The sequence below is a fragment of the Gopherus evgoodei genome, chromosome 24, assembly GCF_007399415.2.
Source record: "Gopherus evgoodei ecotype Sinaloan lineage chromosome 24, rGopEvg1_v1.p, whole genome shotgun sequence".
In the NCBI taxonomy this organism is placed as follows: Eukaryota; Metazoa; Chordata; order Testudines; family Testudinidae; genus Gopherus; species Gopherus evgoodei.
In genome coordinates this window covers 8,303,488-8,327,153 of record NC_044345.1, presented here as the reverse complement: position 1 = coordinate 8,327,153, position 23,666 = coordinate 8,303,488, and the positions used below count along the sequence as shown (strand labels likewise).

Here is a 23,666-nt window from a genome sequence, read left to right as displayed (position 1 = left end):
TAAATGGCAGGTGAGTTATTTGCCTTGAGTTAAAATCCACATGAAAGGCTTTGTTCCCTGCCCGCCCATCCCTGAACATTCCCCACATCAGAACACCAGACTTTGTATGGACTTCAGTTGTAGGTTTCACCTTGGCAGCTTGCTAACCTAGAAGTATGCTTTAGATCTTTTGTTCTTTGAAGAGTTTTCCTTCTGTCACGAGCTCTATCACAGCCCAGGGAGGCAGATCACATCCAGGAGTCCAAGGAAGAAGGCTGGCAAGAGATGACGTTTGTCTCTAGGTTTTAATTCAAAGTTGACCTTACTGCCGAAAGAAAAAACCCTCTAACTGAAAAATCATCCAGAAGTCGTTACCTCATCAAGAGGCTTGGAGCAAGTGGAACCAAAGCTAGGGGAGTCCAAGATACACAGAGAGCATTTGTTGCAACGGGTGCACGTAGCTCCACCTGTGAGTGCTAGGATGGGGATGTGGGAGAGTTTGCAGGAGTTCAGTATCACCGTCTAGGAAGCCCATGGCAAAAGGCTGAAAGAGCAGAAACTAGATCCTGTTTAGATGGAGGGTTTAATGCAATTTATACCAGTGTAAATCCAGAGCAACGTAGAGAGCATATTAAATATCTTATTGGGACCGGGATCATCTTGACCAAGATTTAAAAGGTGTATCTAGAAGGTTTCAGTTACCCCACTCTAATACTAGCCTGTCTGTGCTAGACTGATGCGCTAGTTGATCTAGGTGAAGTCCAAATATCCTCTTAACACCAACTTGACCAGCTAACCAGTATTAAAGGCCATGCTAGAGCAACACAGCGATTTCTACATATACACCTTTTATCCTAGTCAAGATCAACCCTATGAGAACTGAAAGGATCATGCTGATAATAGTTACAACTAGATTACACTAGATCATCTGTCTATGGGACCTATAGGGCCCCCAATACTGTACTATATGAGCACTTCACATTCATTAGTGTATTCATCCTGCCAGCCTTAGTGTACGGACTCGGGGGTGGCTGATAATCCCACAGTGCCACTAGGAGGCCATGCAGAGGTACAGCCAGGGAGCTGTGAAGAGTAGGTGCTGCAGGAAGTACCGCCCATGAGACCCAACTCTCCCTACTTAACCACAGGGGTTGCCCCAGAAGGTTGTCTGGGCAGCCACACAGACCTTGGCCTGCTGAAACGCCAGACTTCGCTTCATCCTCTGGTCTCTGACTCCAGCCTGACTTTGAGCCTGATTCCTGTCTCTCGATCCTAACCTGGTATTACCTCTGATCTCCAGTCTCAGACCCCAGCCACCAACCCTGACTCTTATTTATGGGACTTGACCTTGCGATTCCTCCAACTCCAGCCTGGCAACTCCTGTCCTCGGTGGGAAGACTCAGCCCAGCTGTCGCTGCTAGGCAAGACTGCCTATGCCCTGGTCCCCTACTCTCACAGTGGTATGGCAAAGTGCCATTATCCTCATTTTACTGATCAGGAACTGAGAATATAGTTACTAGACAAATGCTACGTTTCAGAGACTTCGACAGCAGTAACAAATATACTTTGTTTTCTGGGAACAGGAAGACCTTGTACCAGCTGGTTTCCGGATTTTTTTTTTTTCTTAAAGTGATTTTGGAAAGTCTCCCCCGTAAGAGATTTCAGGCACACCGGTCTTCTTGATTTTCAGACACATGATTCACGAATCACCATCTTACATTTTTCTGCTCCCTGAAAGACGCAGAAGAGTTCAAAATTATGACATGAAGATTTAGCTGGTGCAAAGAACAATTTTATTATTTGTTTGTTAAAGCAGTTTAAGTGCTGCGTTACTGCACAAGAACTGAAATACAATCCAGCTTCAGGAAACAGACTCCAATTTGCAGACTACAATCAAATCCTGTTTACATAGTACTGTGCATAAATGTATTAAGCTAAACAGAAGCAAGTTCTCTATTCCAGAATAAGGATGTCTCTACATGCCATTATTCGGTTATTGTGCTTTTAATTTGCACCCTACCTTAATCCATTTAATGTCTGAGCACAGACAAGCCCTAAAGCTTGAATGATTAAAGTTTACAGTAAAGAGAAAAAACAGTGTTTAATCCCATCTCTTGTATGGGATTAAAATGGGTAACACTAGTCATGTCAAAGAGCTGTTGGACCTTTGTGGCGGTTCAGAGGCTTGTTCTATTTAGTCTTGGCTACAGCTCTGGGCACACAGATCACAGATTCCTTATTGTTAGACCCAGAGACTGGGCTGAAGAAGAATTTAATTCTAAACTTAATTGTATGTGTTCAAAATTGCAGTTCTGCCCTCTCCATTAACTCTACCAATTTAGGAAGTCTAGCAGATGTTAAGGTCCGTAGCATCGTTTCGGAGACATTGGCATGAAGGCAGTTGCCAGAATCCCTCTTTACAGATGATCATCAGGACTCCCACAACACAGGGAGTTATACACCTTGAGGTTCATGGCCACCAGTGAATAGACAGGCCATCAAGAATAAGAGAGGGTAGAGAAATAAGCGAGACATCATGTTTCATGGCTAAACACACTCACTTGGCAGCCTCAGCCAGAAGTGTGCAAACAGGTGCAGGGCTTCTGTGGCTCAGCACCCATGGAAATCTAGACATCCGTAGTGGATAGAGCCCCAGCAGATCAGACCCACCTATACCTTTTTCACATGTATAGTTAGGATATGTGTGAGAGAGAGAGAGAGAGGCAACCACACACAACAGTTAGATCCAGATATCAGAGCTGCAGTCTCCACCAGGGTAGCGTATCTCATGAGCAAGGACAGGTCCATCAGGTTCTTTCCCAAAATCTACTAGGAAGTTTTTATTCACCTTCAGTCCACCTTTCTCAGTGTCCACATCAATCTGCAGCATGACAGAGCCTTCCCTGAACAAGAAACAAGAAAGCAGAAGTTGGGGGGGAAAGGGGAGAAAAGAGGCTGTGTCCTGGTTTAAGAGATTCTTACATTTCGTTCTTCTCTTCCAGATTTTCTAGTTAACCAAAAGGTCTTTTAGACAGAGTGGAGATGAGTCCTCAGCTTCAATGTTTGGGCACACCAGTATTCAGGGGTGTTTGGAACCAAACAATTGTTCTGGTTTGAGACTCAGACTGCAGTGCCCACTGTGACACGCAAAGGCTTCAGGTTCATTATAGTGCAGGTTCACGGCACTACACTGAACTGCCCAACAGAGGCCTGGGGGTCACACTCAGAAACGTCCTGTGGAGAGTCACACTGCTCCATTGAAAACCTTGGCACAGAGTTGCCAATGCACCAGAGGTGACTACAAGTAGATGCAACTGCAAGTGACAGGCAAGCCACACCATGCCCTCATGTGGTCATGTGGAAAACCATCAGCTTCATGTAATAAAAATGTATTTGCGGGTGCTTTGAAGGTTTCCTGTAGGCTAGATCATCTTCAAAATACTAGAATCTAATGAATTCTTCCACACCCCCACCATTAGAGGAATAATTTCAGTATCAGACATTGTTACATTGTGCAGCTGCTCAGAGACTGTTGTGCCTATTAAGTGTGGGCTGATTCTCACTGGTGTGCGAAACGCTGATATGAGTTAGTAGTGTGCAATGAGCTAATAAAGCCAGTCCTCCTGCACACATCCATGGGCCCTTGGAGGTGGTGCAAAAACCACCCACTTCCGCTGCGGGGCTCATGAAAATGGACTTCTGCTGCAGGCACAGCTGCCTATGGCTGGCCCTGGAATTTCCCATCCAAGAAAGGTTTCTTACTTGACAAGGTCTGGGTAAAATTGCTTGTCCCATCCACTGTAGAGGGAAGTGGAGACATATAATCTCTTGCCATCCAAGCTCAGCTGGATCATCTGTGGTCCACCTTGCACCCTCTTCCCCTGGTGTTACAGGAAAACAAGACCTGGGTTTATAAGCTGCTAGTGGCATCACAAGGAAAGACAAATGCAACAGGAGGGAGTACAGCAGCATGGCAGGTTCTGCTCCTGGGTACTGGCTGGTGAGTCTTGCCCACGTGCTCAGGGTTTAGCTATCGCCATATTTGGGGTCGGGAAGGAATTTTCCTCCAGGGAAGATTGGCAGAGGCCCTGGAGGTTTTTTGCCTTCCTCTGCAGCGTGGGGCACGGGTCACTTTAAACCACAATTTGAGGACTTCTGTAACTCAGACATAGGTTAGGGGTTTGTTACAGGAGTGGGTGGGTGAGATTCTGTGGCCTGTATTGTGCAGGAGGTCAGACTCAATGACCATAATGGTCCCTTCTGACCTTAAGTCTATGAGTACAACTGACAACCAGCATTCCTGAATGCATGGGGTGGTGAACCCCTCCATTTGGACAAGGAGCAGTTCTAACCAAGACTGACTGCTTCCTTGATACAGGTTCCTGGCTAACCTGTGCATACACAGACTGGGTTATGCTAGAAAGGGCCTGATTCCACAGCATCTACTCAGGCAAGTCCTATTGTACTTGGATGGAAGTTTTGCCTCAGTAAGATGTGCAGAATCTGGGACTCATATAGGAGCTGACATGCACCAAGAGACAGCTGCCAATAGAGAAGTATTAATGGAGCAGTGGGGAAAATACCTAGCATTGCTCACCTTGATCACAAAAGGCTCTGGCTGACACTTCAGCTCTTGGTCTTCCACCACAACGATTGGCCCATCTCTTGGAATCTTGCCTCCCAGGAACACCTGTAAGCAAAGATGTCACAAAGATGTCAGGGTGTCCCTGTATGAAAGGAACATGGCCATGAGGGTACGGAATTGACCATCTAACCCCTATGCAAAAGAAAACAGTCCTTTTTTCTCCTAAAGAATGGGATTCCCCAGCTTCGCAACCTAGTAATAGAAGCCTTTATGACTCTGACTTACCTGTCCCACCAGTCTGGGCTTCCGAGTGTTGGAAATATCATACTGACGAATGTCTCCATGGAGCCAGTTGCTGAAATACAGGAACCTGTCATCCAGTGAGATCAGGATGTCAGTAATGAAACCTTGGAGAGGGCAGTCAGAGGTGGAGTCAGGAAACACGCAGAGAGCAGCAGACAATGACAAGGCTCATATGGCCATAGATCTGTCTTTGTTAGAACCCAGTCCTAGAGCATCAGCGCAGACCCACATCATACAAATCTTGTTCAGATATGAAACCCAGGCTGTAATGGTATAACCTCCACTCTGAACCTTAACGTCCAAAAGATGGAGTAGCATCATGAATCCTCCTAAGCTTAATTACCAGCTTAGATCTTGTAGTGCTGCCACCAACCAGGACTTGCAGTGCCTGGTACACTCTGGTCCCCCCAAACCCTTCCCAGGGGACCCCAAGACCCAGACCCCCTAGATCTTAACACAAGGAAAGTAAACCCTTTCCCCCACCGTTGCCTCTCCCAGGCTTTCCCTCCCTGGGTTACCCTGGAAGATCACTGTGATTCAAACTCCTTGTATCTTAAAACAGAGAGGAATGCACCTTCCCCCCTCCTCTTTTCCCCTCCCCAAGAGATAATACAGATTCAAGCTCTGTGAATCTAAAACAGAGAAATTCTACCTTCCCTGCTCCCTTCTCTCTTCCTTTCTCCCACCAATTCCCTGATGAGTACAGACTCAATTCCCTTAAGCCTCAACAAGGGGAAAAAATCAATCAGGTCCTAAAAAAGAAAAGCTTTTAATAAAAGAAAGAAAAAAGTAAAAGTTGTTTCTGTAATCAAGATGGTAAATGTTACAGGGTCTTTCAGCTTATAGACACTAGGAATACCCTCCCAGCCTAAGTATACAAGTACAAATTAAAATCCTTTCAGCAAAATACAAGTTAAAATCCTTCCAGCAAAATACACATTTGCAAATAAAGAAAACAATCAAAAAGACTAAACCGCCTTTCTACTTGTACTTACTACTTGAACAGAAAATTAGAGAGCCTGTAGGTATGTCTGGTCACTCTCAGAACCCAGAGAGAACAACGGACAAACAAACAGCACAAAACAAAGACTTCCCTCCACCGAGATTTGAAAGTATTTTTGTGCCCTGATTGGTCCTCTTGTCAGGTGTTCCAGGTTCACTGTTTGTTAACCCTTTACAGGTGAAAGAGACATTAACCCTTAACTATCTGTTTATGATACAGGCCCAAAGCAAAAGATGGTCTCAGCTATATCATTATATTCACTCTGTTTCCTCTCCAGGTCTCTTTTCGGCCCCCATTAATTACCAGGATTCCAGCCAGGATCAACCCACTCCCTGGAGAACACAGCTAGTGTGAGTTCCTGTTAAAAGACATAGGGACTACCACATTCTTTCTAGAGACCACTGTCTGTCAAGCTTCAAGCAGCCAACCTGGGAGGAAGAGCCAAACCCTGTTGCCTGCATGGTAGTTCACAAGCAGGGTTGAGCAGAAGCCACACTTCAACCTAGAACGTTCCCAATCAGCAGCTGCTGACAGACTATAGCACGCTACATATGGGCCCAGACCAGAGGTACTATGTTGGAGGATCCAAACCCAACCTGTTCCAGGATCAGCATGTGTAAGCTGCTTTGGGAAGGAATAGGACACCTTGTGCTACTCTGAATCAAACCTTCAGGCCAAGACAAAAATGATGCAACTAGTTGGTCACAGGCAAGAGAGTCGGGCCCAGCCTCACCTGTGACTGACGGGCTCCCTTTCCATCAGATCCTGGTCAGCTAGAGATCATGTGGCTGTTTAATTATTTTGCCCAGCTGGGAGTGGGTCCTGGGTTGCCTACAAAGAGTGAGAGCTCTGCTAGTGAGAGAAGCTGCAGAAGGGTTCTTGGCCGCTCTGGGAGGTGCTGGAGAAAGGTAACTGCCAGACAAATGGCCTGGAGGAGGGCTGAAGAAGGACAAGAGGAGATGGCTTCCAGTAGTAGGTCCTGAAGCAGGAGGGACAGAGAGAAAAAGGGGGGAAACCCCTGGGAGCTGTAGCCCAGGATGGGTTTTGTTTTGAGGTTTTGTTTTGCTTAAGTTTTACGTAAGGAGAATAAAATTGTGCCTGGAAAAGACTCAATGTGGCAGTGAGTCCTTCATGGGCTGGGGAGACATGCTGGCAGCGTACTGCTCCCAGCTGCTCCTTTACAGCTACAATTTCCACCGTTGGAGGCGGGGCAGGGAGAGAAAACTGCAAGAGGTGATGTTATGGTCATTAAATTGGAGAGGGGTCAGAATCAGAGGCATGGATTTAAAGGAAAGGGTCCAACTGGAAAATGGGCTCTCCCCTGACCAACCAATGACTGGGATCTCAATTGAGAGGCCCTCAAGTCCCTTTAGATGCAGAAAGGGGTCTCCCAAATACAGGGACCAGATGGAATTCACCAGCCCATAAATCTGCTCCAGAGGAACCAGCTACTTGAGGGAGAATGTGATAACTATTGTGTAAGGGTGAGGAAAAGAGGCAGATACATGGTGTCACAGGTGCTGATATTCCATAGTGCCAGGGGGTGCTCAACCCCCGGCTCTGCCCCAGGTCCCGCCTCCACTCCACCTCTTCCCCCAAGATCCCACCCTAGCCCTGCCTCTTCCCACCCCCTCCCCTGAGTGTGCTGTGTCCTCACTCCTCCCTCTACCCCCCACAGCCTCCAGCATGCTGTGAAACAGCTGACTGCAGCATGTGGGAGGCACGGGGAGGGAGGGGGAGGCGCTGATCTGTGGGGCCAGCCAGTGGGCAGGAGGCACTGGAGGAGTGCTGATAGGGGGGCTACCAGTGGGTACTGAGCACCTACCATTTTTTTGCCCCATGGGTGCTCCAGCCCCAGAGCATCCATGGAGTCAGTGCCTATGCATGGTATCCAAAGGGCACTGCAAAAGAATCTTCCATAGGAAGAGACACTGGCCACCTCCTTAGAACATCAGTTAAGATGAGCCAGATTCCCACTCATAACACACACTGGGAGATCTTAATACAAATTGGTATGCAATTGGCAATTCTAAGCCATTTCCTCTTCAGAAGGACACTTGCGTCTCTTTGAAGGTATGCCAAAGTCCTTGTATAACTGATAAGCTCCTCCATATGTTTCATGCAAAAAGTGTGTGTCATTCAGTGACAAGATGTTCAGTCCAGCTGCAGAGCAGGAGGAGGAAAATTTTGAAATGTGCTTACACTAACCTGGCATGTCAGGAAAAAGCCAACCGTTCACCTTCTTGCTGGGGACTTGGACCACCTTCTCCGCTGCCCAAGTTCCATTCTGTACAAGAGTAAACATCATATTCCCTTGCGGTAAGTCAGCAAGAACCCAATTATACATGACAGAGGCAGAATAAGCATGTGCTGGTGCGTACCTAGCATGTACAAAGGTACTGCAAATAAACCTTAACAATTGATGTGAATAGTAAATAGGGGACTAGTTAGAAACACAGAGTTAATGATTATATATCTGTCAATAGTAAAAACAGAAGCATTGTTCATTGGACCTCAACAATAGCCTAGATTTTGGAGCACAGCCATGGAGTTATGTCTACACTACAGATGCTACGGTGGTATAGCTCCAGCACTGCAACTGTGCTGCTGCACTGCAGACACTGTAGTTAATCACTTCACTCCTCTGAGAGGCAGTAGCTAGGTTGATGGAAGAATCAGTTGACCTAGCCGTGTCTACACCAGGGCTCAGGTCAACTTTAAACTAAGTCTCTCAGAGGTAGAATGTTTCACATCCTATACAATGTAGCTAAGTCAACCTAACTGTTAGGTATAGGCCAGAGACAGGGGGATATATACATGATGGGTTAGGAGGCTTCGTGCAGTCTATGGAACTGAAGCTATATCTCCCCAACATAAGGCTTGCAGAAGCCTTTAGTACAGGCCATAAAGAACATGGCAAGAAAAATACAGTAGCCACTGGGCAGTTAGTTCACCACAAAGAGTCTAGATAATTATACACGCATATAGAAAAAACTGTTTAATTCCATTAAAGCTATTCTCTAGATCCATCTTAAGATGTAAAATGAATGTCTCTTATATGAACTCCCTCCTGTATTTAGCTGTGACACAGTACTTTTCCCAGACCTGAAGAAGAATTCTGGGTAAGCTTGAAAGCTTGTCTCTTCCACCAACAGAAGTTGTTCCAATACAAGATATTACCTCACCCAACTTGTCACCTCAAATTAACGAACAAGAACACTATTGTAAGAACAGGTTGTTTGGCAAGACCTCTCCAAGCCACCCAGTTCTCAAGAGCCAAAGAATTAATTTTGAAGTGGCTAGTGGTTGAGGGCATATTATTTCACATGGGGATATTGACTCTTGTTGGGTTCCCAATATAGCAAGTTTTGGATTTATTATCCAAACTTTGGATTTATTATCCAAATCTTTTAGTTTCCAAATGCCCACTGGTTTGTAAAGGCTCTGGCAGGGCTCAGTGGACACTGAGAATTTCTACAATGCAAGTGAAACTCAGCCAAAGACAGAGAACCTTAGGAGCTGATGAGAGCTCCCAATATAAGTTGACATTGGCCTATTGATTTCCTCAGGGAACAAGTAGTATTTTCTTGGGCCTTCTAGAGCAAAGATTTGGCTCCTATCCAGGGCCTTTCTGGGAGATGTGCTGTTTCATAGAGCCATACAGCTTGGTCAACCTGGATGCAACACAAAGACAGATGCTGCCCAAATCTATCCTAACTGAAATCCATTGTCGAAGTGACCCATTGTCTAAGTGGCTTTCTGAAACATGCTCATGTTGAACCTTGTCTTCTGTCACACGGTAGCTGCTAGAGTGCTTACCCCCGTCTTGTAGAAGCGATGGATTGCACTATTCAGAGCACAGCCAACATATCCCTCCGCTGCGTCGGGATTGTGGAGGAATCTGATTTCCAGAGGGATGGAGTCTTCCCCCAGGTCAATTGATTGAGTGAAGACATGGGTGGTCCAGTCCCACACGTTAATGTGACGGCCATAGCTCCCTGAGAGATCAAGTCAAACAAAAATAAAGTCAGGAGAGTTGATTTTAGAATTGGAGAACAACCAATTCCAAGAGTGCAGACAGACAACTAAACAATTAAATGCCTCTGGCAAGGAGAGTTATTGCAGCTGCAGCCTACACTAGACTGATACATTAGAAGCAAGAGGAAGACCCAGGATAGGACTGGCCCATTACTCAATGACGGGGAAAAAACAATAACAGAAAATGTGGAAATGGCAGAAGTGCTAAATGACTTTTTTGTTTCAGTTTTTACCAAAACTGGGGCAACTGAACATCTAACATACTGAATGCTAGTGAAAATGAAGTAACATCAAAAGGTAAAATAGAGAAAGAACAAATTAAAAATTACTTAGACAAATTAGATGTCTTCAAGTCATCAGGGTTTGATGAAATACATCCTCGAATACTCAAGGGGCTGACTGAGGAGATAAATGAGGCATTAGCGATTGTCTTCGAAAAGTCATGGAAGACAAAAGAGATTCCCGAGGACTGGAAAAGGGCAAATATAGTGCCCATCTATAAAATGGGGAATAAGGACAACCCAGGGATTTTCAGACCAGACAGTTTAACTTCAGTATCCGAAAGATAATGGAGCAAATAATTAAGCAATCAATTTGCAAATACCTAGAAGATAATAAGGTGATAAGTAACAGTCAGCATGGATTTGTCAAGAACAAATCATGTGAAGCCAACTTAAAAGATTTCTGTGACAGGGTAACAAGCCTTGCGAATGGGGGGAAGTGGTAGATGTGCTATATCTTGACTTTAGTAAGGCTTTTGATACAGTCTTGCATGACTGTCTCATAAACAAACTAGCGAAAATACAACTTAGATGAAGCTACTATAAGGTGGGTGCATAACTGGTTGGAAAACCGATCCCACAGAGTAGTTATCTGTGGTTCACAATCAAGCTGGAAGGGATATCAAGTCGGGTCCTGAAGAGATGGGTTCTGGGTCCAATTCTGTTCAATATCTTCATCAGTGATTTAGATAATGGCATAGAGAGTACACTTGTAAAGTTTGTGGATGATACCAAGCTGGGAGGGGTTGAAAATGCTTTGGAGGATAGGATTAAAATTCAAAATGATCTGGACAAACTGGAGAAATGGTCTGAAGTAAATAGAATGAAATTCAGTAAGGACAAATGCAAAGTACTCCACTTAGGAAGGAACAATCAATTGCACACATACAAATTGGGAAGTGACTGCCAAAGAAGGAGTACTGTGGAAAGAGATCTGGGGATCATAGTGGATCACAAACTTAATACTGTATGAGTCAACAGTGTAACGCTGTTGCAAAAAAAGCAAACATCATTCTGGGATGTATTAGCAGGACTGCTGTAAGCAAAACACAATAAAAGTAATTCTTCCGCTCTACTCTGCGCTAATAAAGTTTCAGCTGGATTACTGTGTCCATTTCTGGGTGCCACATTTCAGGAAAGATGTGGACAAAGTTCAGAGAAAAGCAACGAAAATAATTAAAGGTCTAGAAAGCATGATCTGTGAGAGAAGATTTAAAAAACTGAGTTTGTTTAGTTTGGAGAAGAGAAGACTGAGGTGGGACATGATAGCAGTTTTCAAGTACATAAAAGCTTGTTACAGTGAGGAGGGAGACAAATTGTTCTTGTTAACCTCTGAGGATAGGACAAGAAGCAATGGGCTTAAATTGCAGCAAGGACGGTTTAGGTTGGACATTAGGAAAAACTTCCTGTCAGGGTGGTTAAGCACTGGAATAAATTGCCTACGGAGGCTGTGGAATCTTCATCACTGGAGATTTTTAAGAGCAGAATAGACAAACATCTGTCAAGGATGGTCTAGATAATACTTAGTCCTGCCTTGAGTGCCGGAGACTGGACTAGAAGACCTCTCGAGGTCCCTTCCAGTCCTATGATTTTATGAAAGGTTTCAAGGGTTTTAACAGCACAGCAAATGGACCTTTGCTCTTAACTATATAACCATGCCAAAAATCTTCACCCATTTAAAAATCGTCACAGAAGAGGGGTCAGGCATCAGATTCTGGGGTTCCTGTCACACCACCACCTTGGTCCTTGTGCAGTAGAAAACAGAGAAAGACCGAGTTCAACAGAAGACCAGAGGACAGAAAGTCTCAATTCATTGATCCTTCATGTCTGAACACCCCAGGTTAGCTACATATGGGTCTTTTCAAAAGCAGTATGAGTGGTCTCCAACATTGTGGGTATGTGACTATCTTCCACGGAGTTGATAGAGAAGAACAAGATGACCCTCTGAGGGTAGGTCAGACTAAACTGAGATGCCCTTTCCTCCTCACAGCTGAATTCTGACACTGAGTACAGCTCCATAGCAGTCCTTGTGGCCAGTCTAGTTTATATGTGCCCAAGGTTTTGCTGAACTTCTGATGTCACCAGCTAGAACTATTAAAGAACACTAAGAGTAGGTTTGGCCTGCCTTGTTTGGGGTCATACACATTGTGATCTTTAACGACTGGTGTAAACTAGCTCTGCAGACATCTTTCCATGACAATTCTGCCTACGTACTCTGAAATCACCAGGCTTCACTGGTGACAGGAGAGTCCCTGGATGCAGTCCTCGCTTTAGTGAAAGCTGGACCAGAATGTCACCAAATTTTAAACAAACACGCCCTCACCAGTCTTTAGGTCTGCTGGGTCTAACTCATTTGCAAAGATTTTGGGATTCCCAATTCTGTGCTCATCAGGACATTATGCCGTGGCTGGTACCAGAAGTCATAGCCAAGTGCAGGGAGGTTGGATCCTTTCTCCCAGTTCCCCTTCACCTCAAAAGTCTCTCCATCCAGCAAGATAAAGCCACCTGATGCCAAAAACAAAACAGAACAAATTGTTTGATTTTAATCACCCAGTTTAAGAGCTTAAGCAGGATAAGACACAATGCAATAGTGAACTCTTCCTCTATATGGCTGTAGCATGTTACATGTACTCTGAGGGAGGGTGGAGAAAGCTTTCTGGAAGGAGATGTTTTTTCTGTGCTTCCCATTGCAAGGGCTTTCATTAGTATTTCTAATGGTAAGCAAATTAACTCAAAGAGAATTTCCTCCCAAAGATTCAACGACGAAGTATCTTAACATAAGTGTTCTCCTAACCAGATACGTATGCCAACTGGCCAAGCAAAGTGAGGCCCAGCACAACTCAATGGCATTTCTGTTGGCCTGAATGCGATAACTTTGGAACAGAGCATCTGATCAACTCCAAAATTTCAGGGAGTGGTCTAGGCATCGATGGGCACAAGATATTGATTTGGGTGCAAATCAGAAAACAGTAAAAGCCGGATTCAGAAGAAAACCACGGGCCCCAGACTGCCTGGTGCTGCCGGCAGAGGAATTTCTCTGCTGCTGCCAACATGTATCAGAGGCAGCTGCTTAACTTGCCTAATGAGGAAGTTGTCTGTAGACTGGACTAACAGAAATCAGAGCCTTACAAGGAGGGTTTATAGGGGTGCAGTGTAGAAGCTGGGCCTGAGGACGACTGGGGGAGAGTAGTGGTGACGAGGGAAGCAGGGATCTGGATGGCAGGCATGGAGCCCCTGGTAGAGGAGGAGAAAGGGAATGGGACAGAGCCACAGAGCTCCAGACATGTAGCATTCTCTTCCAAACCAAAATGTTTCAGTTCCCTTTGTTCTGAAAAGCAATGCCAGCACATCTGGGGGATCAGCCCTATCCTAGTTAACAACTGACAGCAACCATGCAATAAGAAAGTCCTATTAATCTCAGCCTAGTACACCCATTGGCAAGCATCCAAACTACAAACATTCACAATTCTCCCCTTGTTAGGCTCAAAGCGCTCAAGGACTAAATGCACCCTAGATACTGAACTCCCCTATAACACTGGAGGTGGGTACTCGAAGTCAGGATTCAATTACATTGACAGGGGACTGTGTTTGTGAAATTTGCCCTCCCATGCCTCCTGAAGCACCTATTCTGGGGTAAAGTAGAGAACTTCTGGCTACAGGGCTGCTAAGCTGGCCAGCAGCTCAAAAGGATTGCAAGTTCTGAACAAGGCTTCCAGTTTTGTAGCTTGAATTTCTGTAGCAAGGATTCCTTCTCTTGAATGATTAAGGGGGATAAATACCTTTGCCATTGCCAGATGGGTCTCCTATGCTGCTGATCATGATCTCACCATTGCCCAAGCAGTGAGTTGTGTGGGGATTGGCTAAGCCGCACTTCCAGAATACATCCACTGGCTCAATCATCTAAGGAGAGTTTATATGCACATAGTCAATCCCTCCTTGGTTAGGCCACCCCCAGTCAAAATCAGAGAGTGTCAACCCCCATTCCCATCGAGGAGGGTTTCCTGCCATCTTAAAACTCTTCAAAGTTCTAGGCTGTTGGATTTTTTCCACTTGAAAACTCAACGCCTGTGTGTTCTGGGCTTAGCCAGACAGAGAGACGGAAACTAGGGATAAAGCTGGGCAAAATTTTTCAACTGAAAAATTTAGTCAGCAAAAAATGCAGATCTGGTGACATCGAAACATTTCATGAATTCATGTCAATTTCACCGAACTGTTTTGGTGCAGGGGGAGGTGGACATTGAAACTATTCAGGAAAAAAATTAAAACATTTAGATTTTTCCCATTTGATGAATTTTTGTTTCAAATTTAAAAAAAAAAGTTTAAAAATATGCTTGAAATTTAAAAAACTGTATCATTTTGGGTTAAACAAAATGTTTTGTTCAGCCCAAAACTAATTTCCTTTTTAATTAAAAGTGAACAGAAAAATCTGATGTTTGCCCAGCTTGAACTATATGAAGAGAGAATAACAAAATCCCAGTGCTTTGCTTGCCTGCAGTTCAAAGGTACGAGTTTGAATATATTTTAATCAATTCTACTGTCACTAAGTGGTTCTCCTGAAGAACGCGTTCCTTGCTGCTACACAGAAAGCATGTCTCTAGTCAAAAGACAAGTTATGTAAAACCAGCGGCCCGAGTTACTCAGTACGTCTGAAAGTCAGAGCTGCCTGTGACACACTGGAGTTGTCTGTTCCCTCAATAAATCTACAGGGGAACGAGATGGAGTCTAGTTTATCTATGAATCAGCAAGATACCGTTCAGCTACATTGTGACTGCAACATCTTTATTACTAGGGATTGTACTAAAGGCAGAGAATGCTGCCTGATTTTCAGGTGCCAGATTAAGCTGGAAGTTTTGGTACTTAGAAAAAGGAGGTAATTTTGGCGTATCAAATGAGTTAGTTCAAAGCAGACATCATTGCTCTAGTGCGGGTTTTTGTTTCCCCCCTCATCCCCTTGTAAGTACTGTTTAGTCACACTTGTTACCCAAGGAAGCAAAGTTACCCTAAACTACAACTTGTACGTTGCGGGCACCAATTTACATCAGGTCGAGGGAAGGGGTGTTGCTCTACATATAGAAAGGACGGTTACTCACCTTTGTAACTGTTGTTCTTGGAGATGTGTTGCTCATATCCATTCCAGTTAGGTGTGCGCGCGCTGCGTGCACGTTCGTCGGAAGATTTTTACCCTAGCAACACTCAGTGGGCCGGCAGGGCACCCCTGGAGTGGCGGCGCTATGGTGCCGGATATATACCCCTGCCGGCCCATCCGCCCCTCAGTTCCTTCTTGCCAGCTACTCCAACAGTGGGGCAGGAGGTGGGTTTGGAATGGATATGAGCAACACATCTCGAAGAACAACAGTTACAAAGGTGAGTAACCGTCTTTTCTTCTTCGAGTGCTTGCTCATATGCATTCCAGTTAGGTGATTCCCAAGCCTTACCTAGGCGGTGGGGTCGGAGCGAGACATTGCGGAATCTAAGACCACTGAGCCAAAGGCGGCATCGTCTCTGGACTGCTGGACCAATGCGTAGTGTGATGCAAAGGTGCGGATGGAAGACCAGGTAGCCGCGAAACGTATTTCCTGGATGGGAACATGGGCCAGGAACGTGGCAGATGAGGCTTGAGCCCGAGTAGAATGGGCGGTGAGATGGCCAGTTGGGACATGAGCCAAGTCATAGCATGCCCGGATACAGGATGTCACCCAAGATGAAATCCGTTGGGAAGAGATTGGCATGCCTTTCATGTGCTCTGCCACAGCTACAAATAGCTAAGGCGAACGTCGGAAGGGTTTGGTCCTCTAGATATAAAAGGCGAGAGCCCTGCAGACATCCAGCATGTGCAGTTGTTGTTCCCGATGCAATGAGTGCGGTTTCTGAAAAAAGACTGGTAGAAAGATGTCCTGATTAACGTGGGAGGCAAAGACCACCTTAGGGAAGAATGCCGGCTGCAGTCGCAGCTGTACCTTGTCCTTGTGGAATACCATATACAGGGGATCCACAGTCAAAGCTCGAAGTTCCGAGATTCGCCTAGCCGAGGTGATAGCGACGAGGAAGGCTGTCTTCCAGGACAGGTACAGCAGCGAGCATGTGGCTAGAGGCTCAAAGGGGGGACCCATGAGCCTAGCTAATACTAGGTTTAGATCCCAGGTAGGGGTTGGGTGCCTGACCTGAGGGTAGAGTCGCTCCAAGCCTTTGAGGAATCTGGAAACAATACGGTGAGAAAAGATAGAACTGCTATTTTCCCCAGGATGGAAGGTGGAAATAGCTGCAAGATGCACCCTTATCAAAGAGATCGCCAGGCCCTGCTCCTTGAGGGACCATAAATAGTCCAAGATAATGGGGACCGATACACCTTCTGGGATAAAGTCATGCTGGGCGCACCAGTGGGAGAAGCGCTTCCATTTGGCGAGATATGTCATCCGCATGGAAGGCTTTCTGCTTCCCAGCAGCATCTGCTGCACTGAGATGGAACAATGCAACTCCGATTGGTTCAACCAGACAGCAGCCATGCTGTCAGATGAAGGGACTGCAGGTCCGGGTGGTGAAGTCTGCCGAAGTCCTACGTTATGAGGTCCGGGCAGAGTGGCAGGGGGATCGGGTCTGCCAGAGAGAGGTCGAGCAGCAGGGTGTACCAATGCTGTCTCGGCCATCCCGGAGCGATCAGTATTAGCTGGGCTCTGTCCCTGCAGAGCTTGAGTAGAACTCTGTGGACGAGAGGGAATGGTGGGAAGGCATAAAATAGGTAACCTTTCCACGGAATTAGGAACGCGTCCGAGAGGGAGCCCGGGGAGCGACCTTGTAGGGAGCAGAACACCTGGCATTTCCTGTTCTCTCTGGAGGCAAAGAGGTCTATGTGGGGAAAGCCCCACTTCCAGAATACAGAATGTCCGGACGGATGGACCACTCGTGCGACAGGAAGGATCTGCTCAGTTGATCTGCAAGTGTGTTCCGGACTCCTGGGAGAAAGGAGGCTACCAGGTCTATTGAGTGGGCTATGCAGAAGTCCCACAGTTGAATCGCCTCCCGACAAAGGGGGGAGGACTGTGTCCCTCCCTGTTTGTTTATGTAATACATGACCGTTGTGTTGTCCGTGAACACAGCAACACAACGGCCCTGTAGATGATGCTGGAATGCTCGGCACGCTAGTCAGACCGCTTGCAATTTGCGGACATTGATATGTAATGTCGACTCCCGAGACGACCAAAGGCCTTGAGTGCGAAGGTGCCCTAGGTGAGCACCCCAGCCGAGAGATGATGCGTCTGTTAGGGATGTGGAGGGCTGCGGTGGATGGAACGGCAGACCTGCACACACCAGGGATGGCGTCCACCACCAGTCGAGGGAGCATAGAGTGCTCGGCGGAATTGTGAGTATAATATCTAAGGCGTCTCTGCCCAGGCAATAGGCTGAGGCAAGCCAAGTTTGAAGAGGACGCATGCGCAGTCTGGCATGCTTTGTGACAAATGTGCATGCAGCCATGTGACCGAGGAGGCCAAGGCAAGTGCGGGCAGAGGTTGTTGGGAAGCTTTGAAGTCTTTGTACAAGGGAGATTATAGTCTGAAAACGAGGTAGAGGCAAACTGGCCGTTGCAAGAGTGGAGTCCAGCATGGCTCCGATGAACTCTATCCTCTGCGTGGGCACCAGAGTGGGTTTTTCTAAATTGATTATCAGGCCTAAACGCATGAATAGGTCCTTGATGATGGTCACATGACTGGTGACTTGTGCCTCGGAGGTCCCTCGGATAAGCCAGTCATCGAGATATGGGAAGACATGTATTCGACAATGAGGTAGGGAAGCGGCAACTACCGCCATACACTTCGTGAATACCCGAGGGGCCAAGGATAGGCCAAAAGGAAGGACGGTGAACTGATAATGTTGATGATTCACCACAAAGCGTAGATACTGTCTGCGCAGGGGGTAAATTGCAATGTGGAAATATGCATCCTTCATCTCGAGAGCGGCGTACCAGTCTCCGTGATCCAGGGAAGGAATGATGGTTCCCAGGGAAACCATGCGGAACTTGAACTTTTTTATGAATTTGTTCAGTCCTTGCAGGTCGAGGATAGGCCGGAGGCCCCGTTTTGCCTTGGGGATTAGGAAATATCGGGAATAAAACCCTTGCTCCTTAATTCCTCTGGTACCTCCTCTATAGCCCCGAGTGTAAGGAGCCTTTGAACCTCCTGCAGGAGGAGTTGCTCGTGAGAGGGGTCCCTGAAGAGGGACAAGGATGGGGGTGGGGAGGGAGGAGGAGAAAGAAACTGAAGATGGTATCCAAGCTCCACCATGCGTAGGACCCAAAGATCCGAAGTTAATTGGGACCATGCAGGGAGGAACGGGGAAAGGCGGTTGTAGAACTGAAAAGGATCCTGGGAGGCAATCGGTACACTGCTCTCGGGCACACCCTCAAAAGTTTGATTTGGGTCCCGCTGTTGGCTTGGTGGGACCGGAATTGTTACCCCCTTGAGGTCCAGACTGACGTCTGCGGTTGGTACGACCTCGTCTTCTGGTAAAATCTTGCCTCGGCCTAGGCGGGTGGTATGGGCGCTGAGGTTGGGAGCGGAAGGACCGTCTTTGAATCTGTAGCGTATGCATTCCCAGCGAATGCATAATTACACGGTTGTCTTTTAGACTCTGAAGCCTAGGGTCCGTCTTTTGTGAGAACAAGCCTTGGCCATCAAATGGTAAGTCTTGTATAGTATGTTAAAGTTCAGGTGGCAGGCCTGACACTTGCAGCCATGATATACGTCACATGCCTATGCCAGAGGCGACCGTTCTAGTTGCCGAATTGGTGGCATCCAGTGAAGCCTGTAGGGAGGTCCGCGCTACTCTCTTTCCTTCCTCCAGGAGTGCTGTAAATTCCTGGCGGGAGTCCTGCGGGACCAGCTTTGTAAACTTCCCTACCACATCCCAGGTGTTGTAGTTGTACCTACTCAGGAGAGCTTGTTGGTTTGCTACCCTGAGTTGGACACCTCCAGCAGAATAGATCTTCCATCCCAACAAGTCCATTTGCCTGGCCTCCCTTGATTTAGGTGCAGGGGCTTGTTGGCCGTGGCGCTCCCGTTCATTGACTGACTGTACAACTAATGAACAGGGAGGGGGGTGCACATATAGGTACTCATACCCCTTGGAAGGCACCATGTATTTCCGTTCAACCCCTCTGGCTGCGGGCGGGATGGATGCCGGGGATTGCTAGATGGTGTCTGCTCTAGCCTGGATCGAATGGATGAAGGGGAGAGCCACTCTAGTTGGTGTCTCCGCTGACAATATACTTATTACCGGGTCTTCCACCTCTGGAACTTCCTCTACCGGCAAGTTGATATTCTGGGCAACACGCCGCAGCAGGACCTGAGGTCAATCGGAGGCGGGCCCGATGATGACGTCCCCACTACTGCCTCATCCGGAGAAGCGGAGGATGACAGCCCAGGGATGAGTGGGTACTGTACTGACTCCTGATCCTGGGGGACCTTCGGTGCTGGAAGATCATGCAGGTCCAGTGCGTGAGTATGAGCTTCCTCCGTACCAGCCAGGGGAGGTCTGCTAACGGTGGCCTCTGGCATGTGGTATTCTGAGGGACCGGAGCGTGATGGACCAGCAGGTTCCCATTGGGCTTGGTGATAATCCCAACGTGTCCAAAAGGACCACTGATGAGGTCCCTGGTCCGGGCCATGGTTGTGAGTATCCGAGTCCCCATATGAAGCACTGTCCGCATGGGATGAGACGGATGGATGACGAGAAGGCCATGGAGGAGCTAAGGCCGATTGGATAGGGTCTCTGCGTCCATGCGATCCTTCTCTACGTGGTACCGGAGAACGGTACCGGGAGTTGTACTGGTGCCGAGAGTGCGACCGCGACCTGCAACCAGCGCATGCCAGGAGGTTGACTGGTGCTTTGTATCTCCGTGCCGAGACCGGCTGTGAGAGGTATGGTGCCGTGAACGGTGCCAGGACCTGGACCAGTGCCAAGAGTATCATGACGGTTACCAGGATATCGAACGGTGCTGCAAGTACGACCAGTACCTAGATGGAGAGCGGTACCGGGACTGCGAGCGGCGTCGGGATCGGGATCAATGAGGGGACCGAGGATGCCTGTGGGACCTGATTCGCGACCGGAGACGTTCAGTGGTACCGGGTGAGGATGGTCTCATCATGGTGGGCTTGTATAACGATTGAACAACCCGCACCGGCAGTGCCAGGGGTTGAGGCAGATCGGGCTCCATCAAGGCAATCAACTCCCGTGCCATGGAGAACGTCTCCGGCGTGGAGGGCATGATAAGCTCAACCACGGCGTGTGCCGGGGAGCTGATAGGCACCAGACTCAACGGCTCTTGTGAAACCAGAATCAACGATGCAGAAGACTTTGGTGCCGCAGCAGTTGGCGGTGCCGGGCGGTCCGACTTAGTTGTATGCTTTGACTGCGGCGCAGATACAGGAGCCGCAGGAGTCTTATGCTTCCTGCTCCTTGGGGAGAGAGAGTGGTGCCGGGCAGGAGCTTGGGCCAGTGAAGGCTGGTGTCGAGGAGCCTTCACTGTAGCCGTGCACTCCGGTGCGGAAAAGGCACTTGTCCCCAGTGCCACAGTCAGTGCCGAAGATGGAGGAGTTAGAGCTGCCTCCATCAAAAGTTGCTTTAGACGAATGTCCCGTTCCTTTTTCGTCTGGGGCTTGAAAGCCTTGCAGATGCGGCACTTGTCTGCGAGGTGGGATTTGCCCAAGCACTTTAAACAGGATTTGTGAGGGTCTTCTGTGGGCATCGGCCTATGACAGGCCAAGCATGGTTTGAAGCCCGGTGAACCAGGCATGGGCCCCAGTACCGGGTGAGGAGAAGGGGCTAACTCCCGATCCCCCTTAACTATATACAATAACTACTACGAAGAACTACTAAAAATAGACTAACTAGAACTATAGAAAATTGAACTATATACACAATAACTATAAAAATGAGCGAATAGCTAGGGAGGTGGAGATCAGCTAAGCCGCGCTCCACTGTTCCAACGACCGACACGGGCGGTAAGAAGGAACTGAGAGGCGGATGGGCCGGCAGGGGTATATATCCGGCACCATAATGGCACCACTCCAGGGGGCACCCTGCCGGCCTACCGAGTGTTGCTAGGGCAAAAATCTTCCAACGAACATGCACGCGGCGCACGCACACCTAACTGGAATGGATATGAGCAAGCACTCGAAGAAGAACTCAAGGATTTGAGAACTTACTCTTTTTCCATAGCCAAAGAAGATTAAATTTCTTAAATATTCTAAGACTTTTGAAACTGATCAGTTCTTAAGGTTCTCCAAAAGCCCTAAAAAATTGTTCTGGATTTCCTCATTCACATTCATAAGTGGGAAATTTTAGTTCCCATCTCCGAGGTGAGACATCTCTTGGAGTCTCCTCAGACATACCTTATGAATCCTGGGAGCCCGCATGTCTGTGCCCACATCCACCACATAAATGCGGGAAGAAATCAGACTGGGAAGAAGCAGCCGGTTCCGTTTCTTTGTGACGTCCCCGAAGCTGCTGCTGCAGGTGTTCCACCCAGAGTGATGGAGCTCGTCTCGGAGGTTGGGCATGGGCAGGCGGTGGATCACCTATGAAGTCAAAGGCATGGTTCAGATTCAGTCTGTAAGACAGGCAGTCCTAAGAAAACAGTTCTTTAGAAATACAGACATAGCATAGGAAACGCGAGTTAAATTGTTGATGTTATCCAGTGAGTAGTTCTAGGTCGAGATTTTCAGAGTAGTTTAAGAATCCCTTGATGCTCAATCCCTTAGGTGGTTTTGAAGAAAATCCCATTCTGGGTCTTTAGCACAGGAGACCAGGACCCAGGACTCCTGAGTTCTATTCCTGGCCCTCTACCTCCATCATGTGTGATATTGGGCAAATCACTTTCTGTGCATCTGTGACTGGGTGTCCATCCCACACAAGGCATGAAGAGGTTAAGGTGGCCAGATGGACCAATTAAACACTTAGGCTGCACCTGGAGGAGGAGCCAGGGAACAAGGAGGACTAATTAGAGATGAAGCTCAGCTGAAGAGGAATGAGAGGGCTGTGGTGATGGGCAGGCATGTTAGGGTGAGAGAAAGTGAGGTCACCCAGGGATACAGCAGTAAGGGATAGGACTATGCAGACCTTGACACCTTGTTGTAGGGTCCCTGAGCTGGAACCCAGTGTAGAGGGTGGGCCTTGTTTTCCCATGGGCTTGGGATCCCCTAGAAGCCACTGGAAGTGGCACCGTTAAGGGGCAGTGAAAGAAAAGAATGACAGGGACAGTGAGTCCTGAAATACTTTGAGGAGCATGATTTCCCCAGAAAGGGAAAACCACAATGACCTGACTGGAGGGCCAAAAAAATGAAGAGCCGTTGAGACCTGAGAGAGAAAGACTGACAGAGTGCAACTGCAGGAAGGGTTGTTGGCTTGGCAGAGACAATCCCCAGATGTAGCCAGAAAGAGGTGCTCTAGCAGTGAATAGAAAGCCCTGTGACAGCATCACACGTGAATTTGGGCATTATGATGTCCTAACATTTGTTTTTTAATAGGTGTGCTATTAAATGTATCTAATATTTGGAAGGTAGAAAGACTGGCTAGCAGTTGCAAGAGACATAGATCAGTCATAGAGAAAAAAGAATAATTGTATCTAGGCAGCAAGAGTCTGACTTTATAAGGTTTGTCCAATTTCAGTTGGGACAAGTTGTGGCAAACTGACTGGAGTAATAATACTTTACACTCCGGCGCCTGGTCCTTAGTAGCATATTGTGTGCATTTAAGAAACATGGAGAGATCAGTGCTTAAGAAACTTTAAGAAACTGCATCCCTCCAGTAAGAGTCTTAGCAATAGTTATGCAAAGGAACAGTTGTGACAAGATGTCTTGTCAATACAGATAAACTGCCCCTCAGGTGCATTGTAATGCTAGAGATCTGAGGCTAAAATGCATTAAGCATTTTGAGACATACAAATATCTAGTATTTTTAAATGCAGTTTAGATTACACTTTTTTTAACCATGTACCAAAAACTGTTAGAACTGTGGTTCTAAAATACAGTTTTATCAGCTAACTGAAAGCTGTAGTCTTGGCCAGGTATACCATTTTATGACAGAACAGATTAGTTTTATAGAGTTCCTAAAGCAGGATCAATTTAATCACCTTAAACAAATGAGTAACTGTCAAACCTGTTGGATTCCCCAAACAGATTTGATCCTGCAGTGATTAGTACTCTTGCTCAATACCTACTGACAATGGGGTTTCAGAGGGAGCTACTCAAATGGTTACTAAGCACAGAATGGCTTTGAAAGAGACCCGGAAAAACAGGTAAATATTAGCTTTCAGCAATCCCTGGAAGATTCCCAAGACCAAGCTTAGAAAGAGGCTGAAAACTCAAAGCAAAACACACTACTAAGCCACCAAGTTTCATATAGTTTTTATGTGAAATCATAAACCGGGCAAATCCAAGAGGAAGGTTGAGTTTAGAGCTTCTAATGAAATAGGAAACTAAGTTGA

The 23,666-nt window shown here is 47.0% G+C and overlaps 1 protein-coding gene across 1 annotated transcript in view; it reads right to left on the bottom strand.

Annotated features, from left to right (window-relative positions):
• Positions 1 to 1,755: 1,755 nt before the first annotated feature.
• Positions 1,756 to 23,666, bottom strand: part of LOC115639368 (methanethiol oxidase-like) — a 32,127-nt gene continuing 10,216 nt past the window's right edge. Inside the window, 10 exon segments of the mRNA XM_030542052.1 lie at positions 1,756 to 2,882; positions 3,742 to 3,860; positions 4,577 to 4,669; positions 4,850 to 4,971; positions 8,079 to 8,157; positions 9,690 to 9,868; positions 12,513 to 12,566; positions 12,569 to 12,694; positions 13,969 to 14,089; positions 21,574 to 21,759. Of these exon segments, the coding sequence (XP_030397912.1) occupies positions 2,720 to 2,882; positions 3,742 to 3,860; positions 4,577 to 4,669; positions 4,850 to 4,971; positions 8,079 to 8,157; positions 9,690 to 9,868; positions 12,513 to 12,566; positions 12,569 to 12,694; positions 13,969 to 14,089; positions 21,574 to 21,759 (1,242 nt within the window). The 3' untranslated portion in view covers positions 1,756 to 2,719.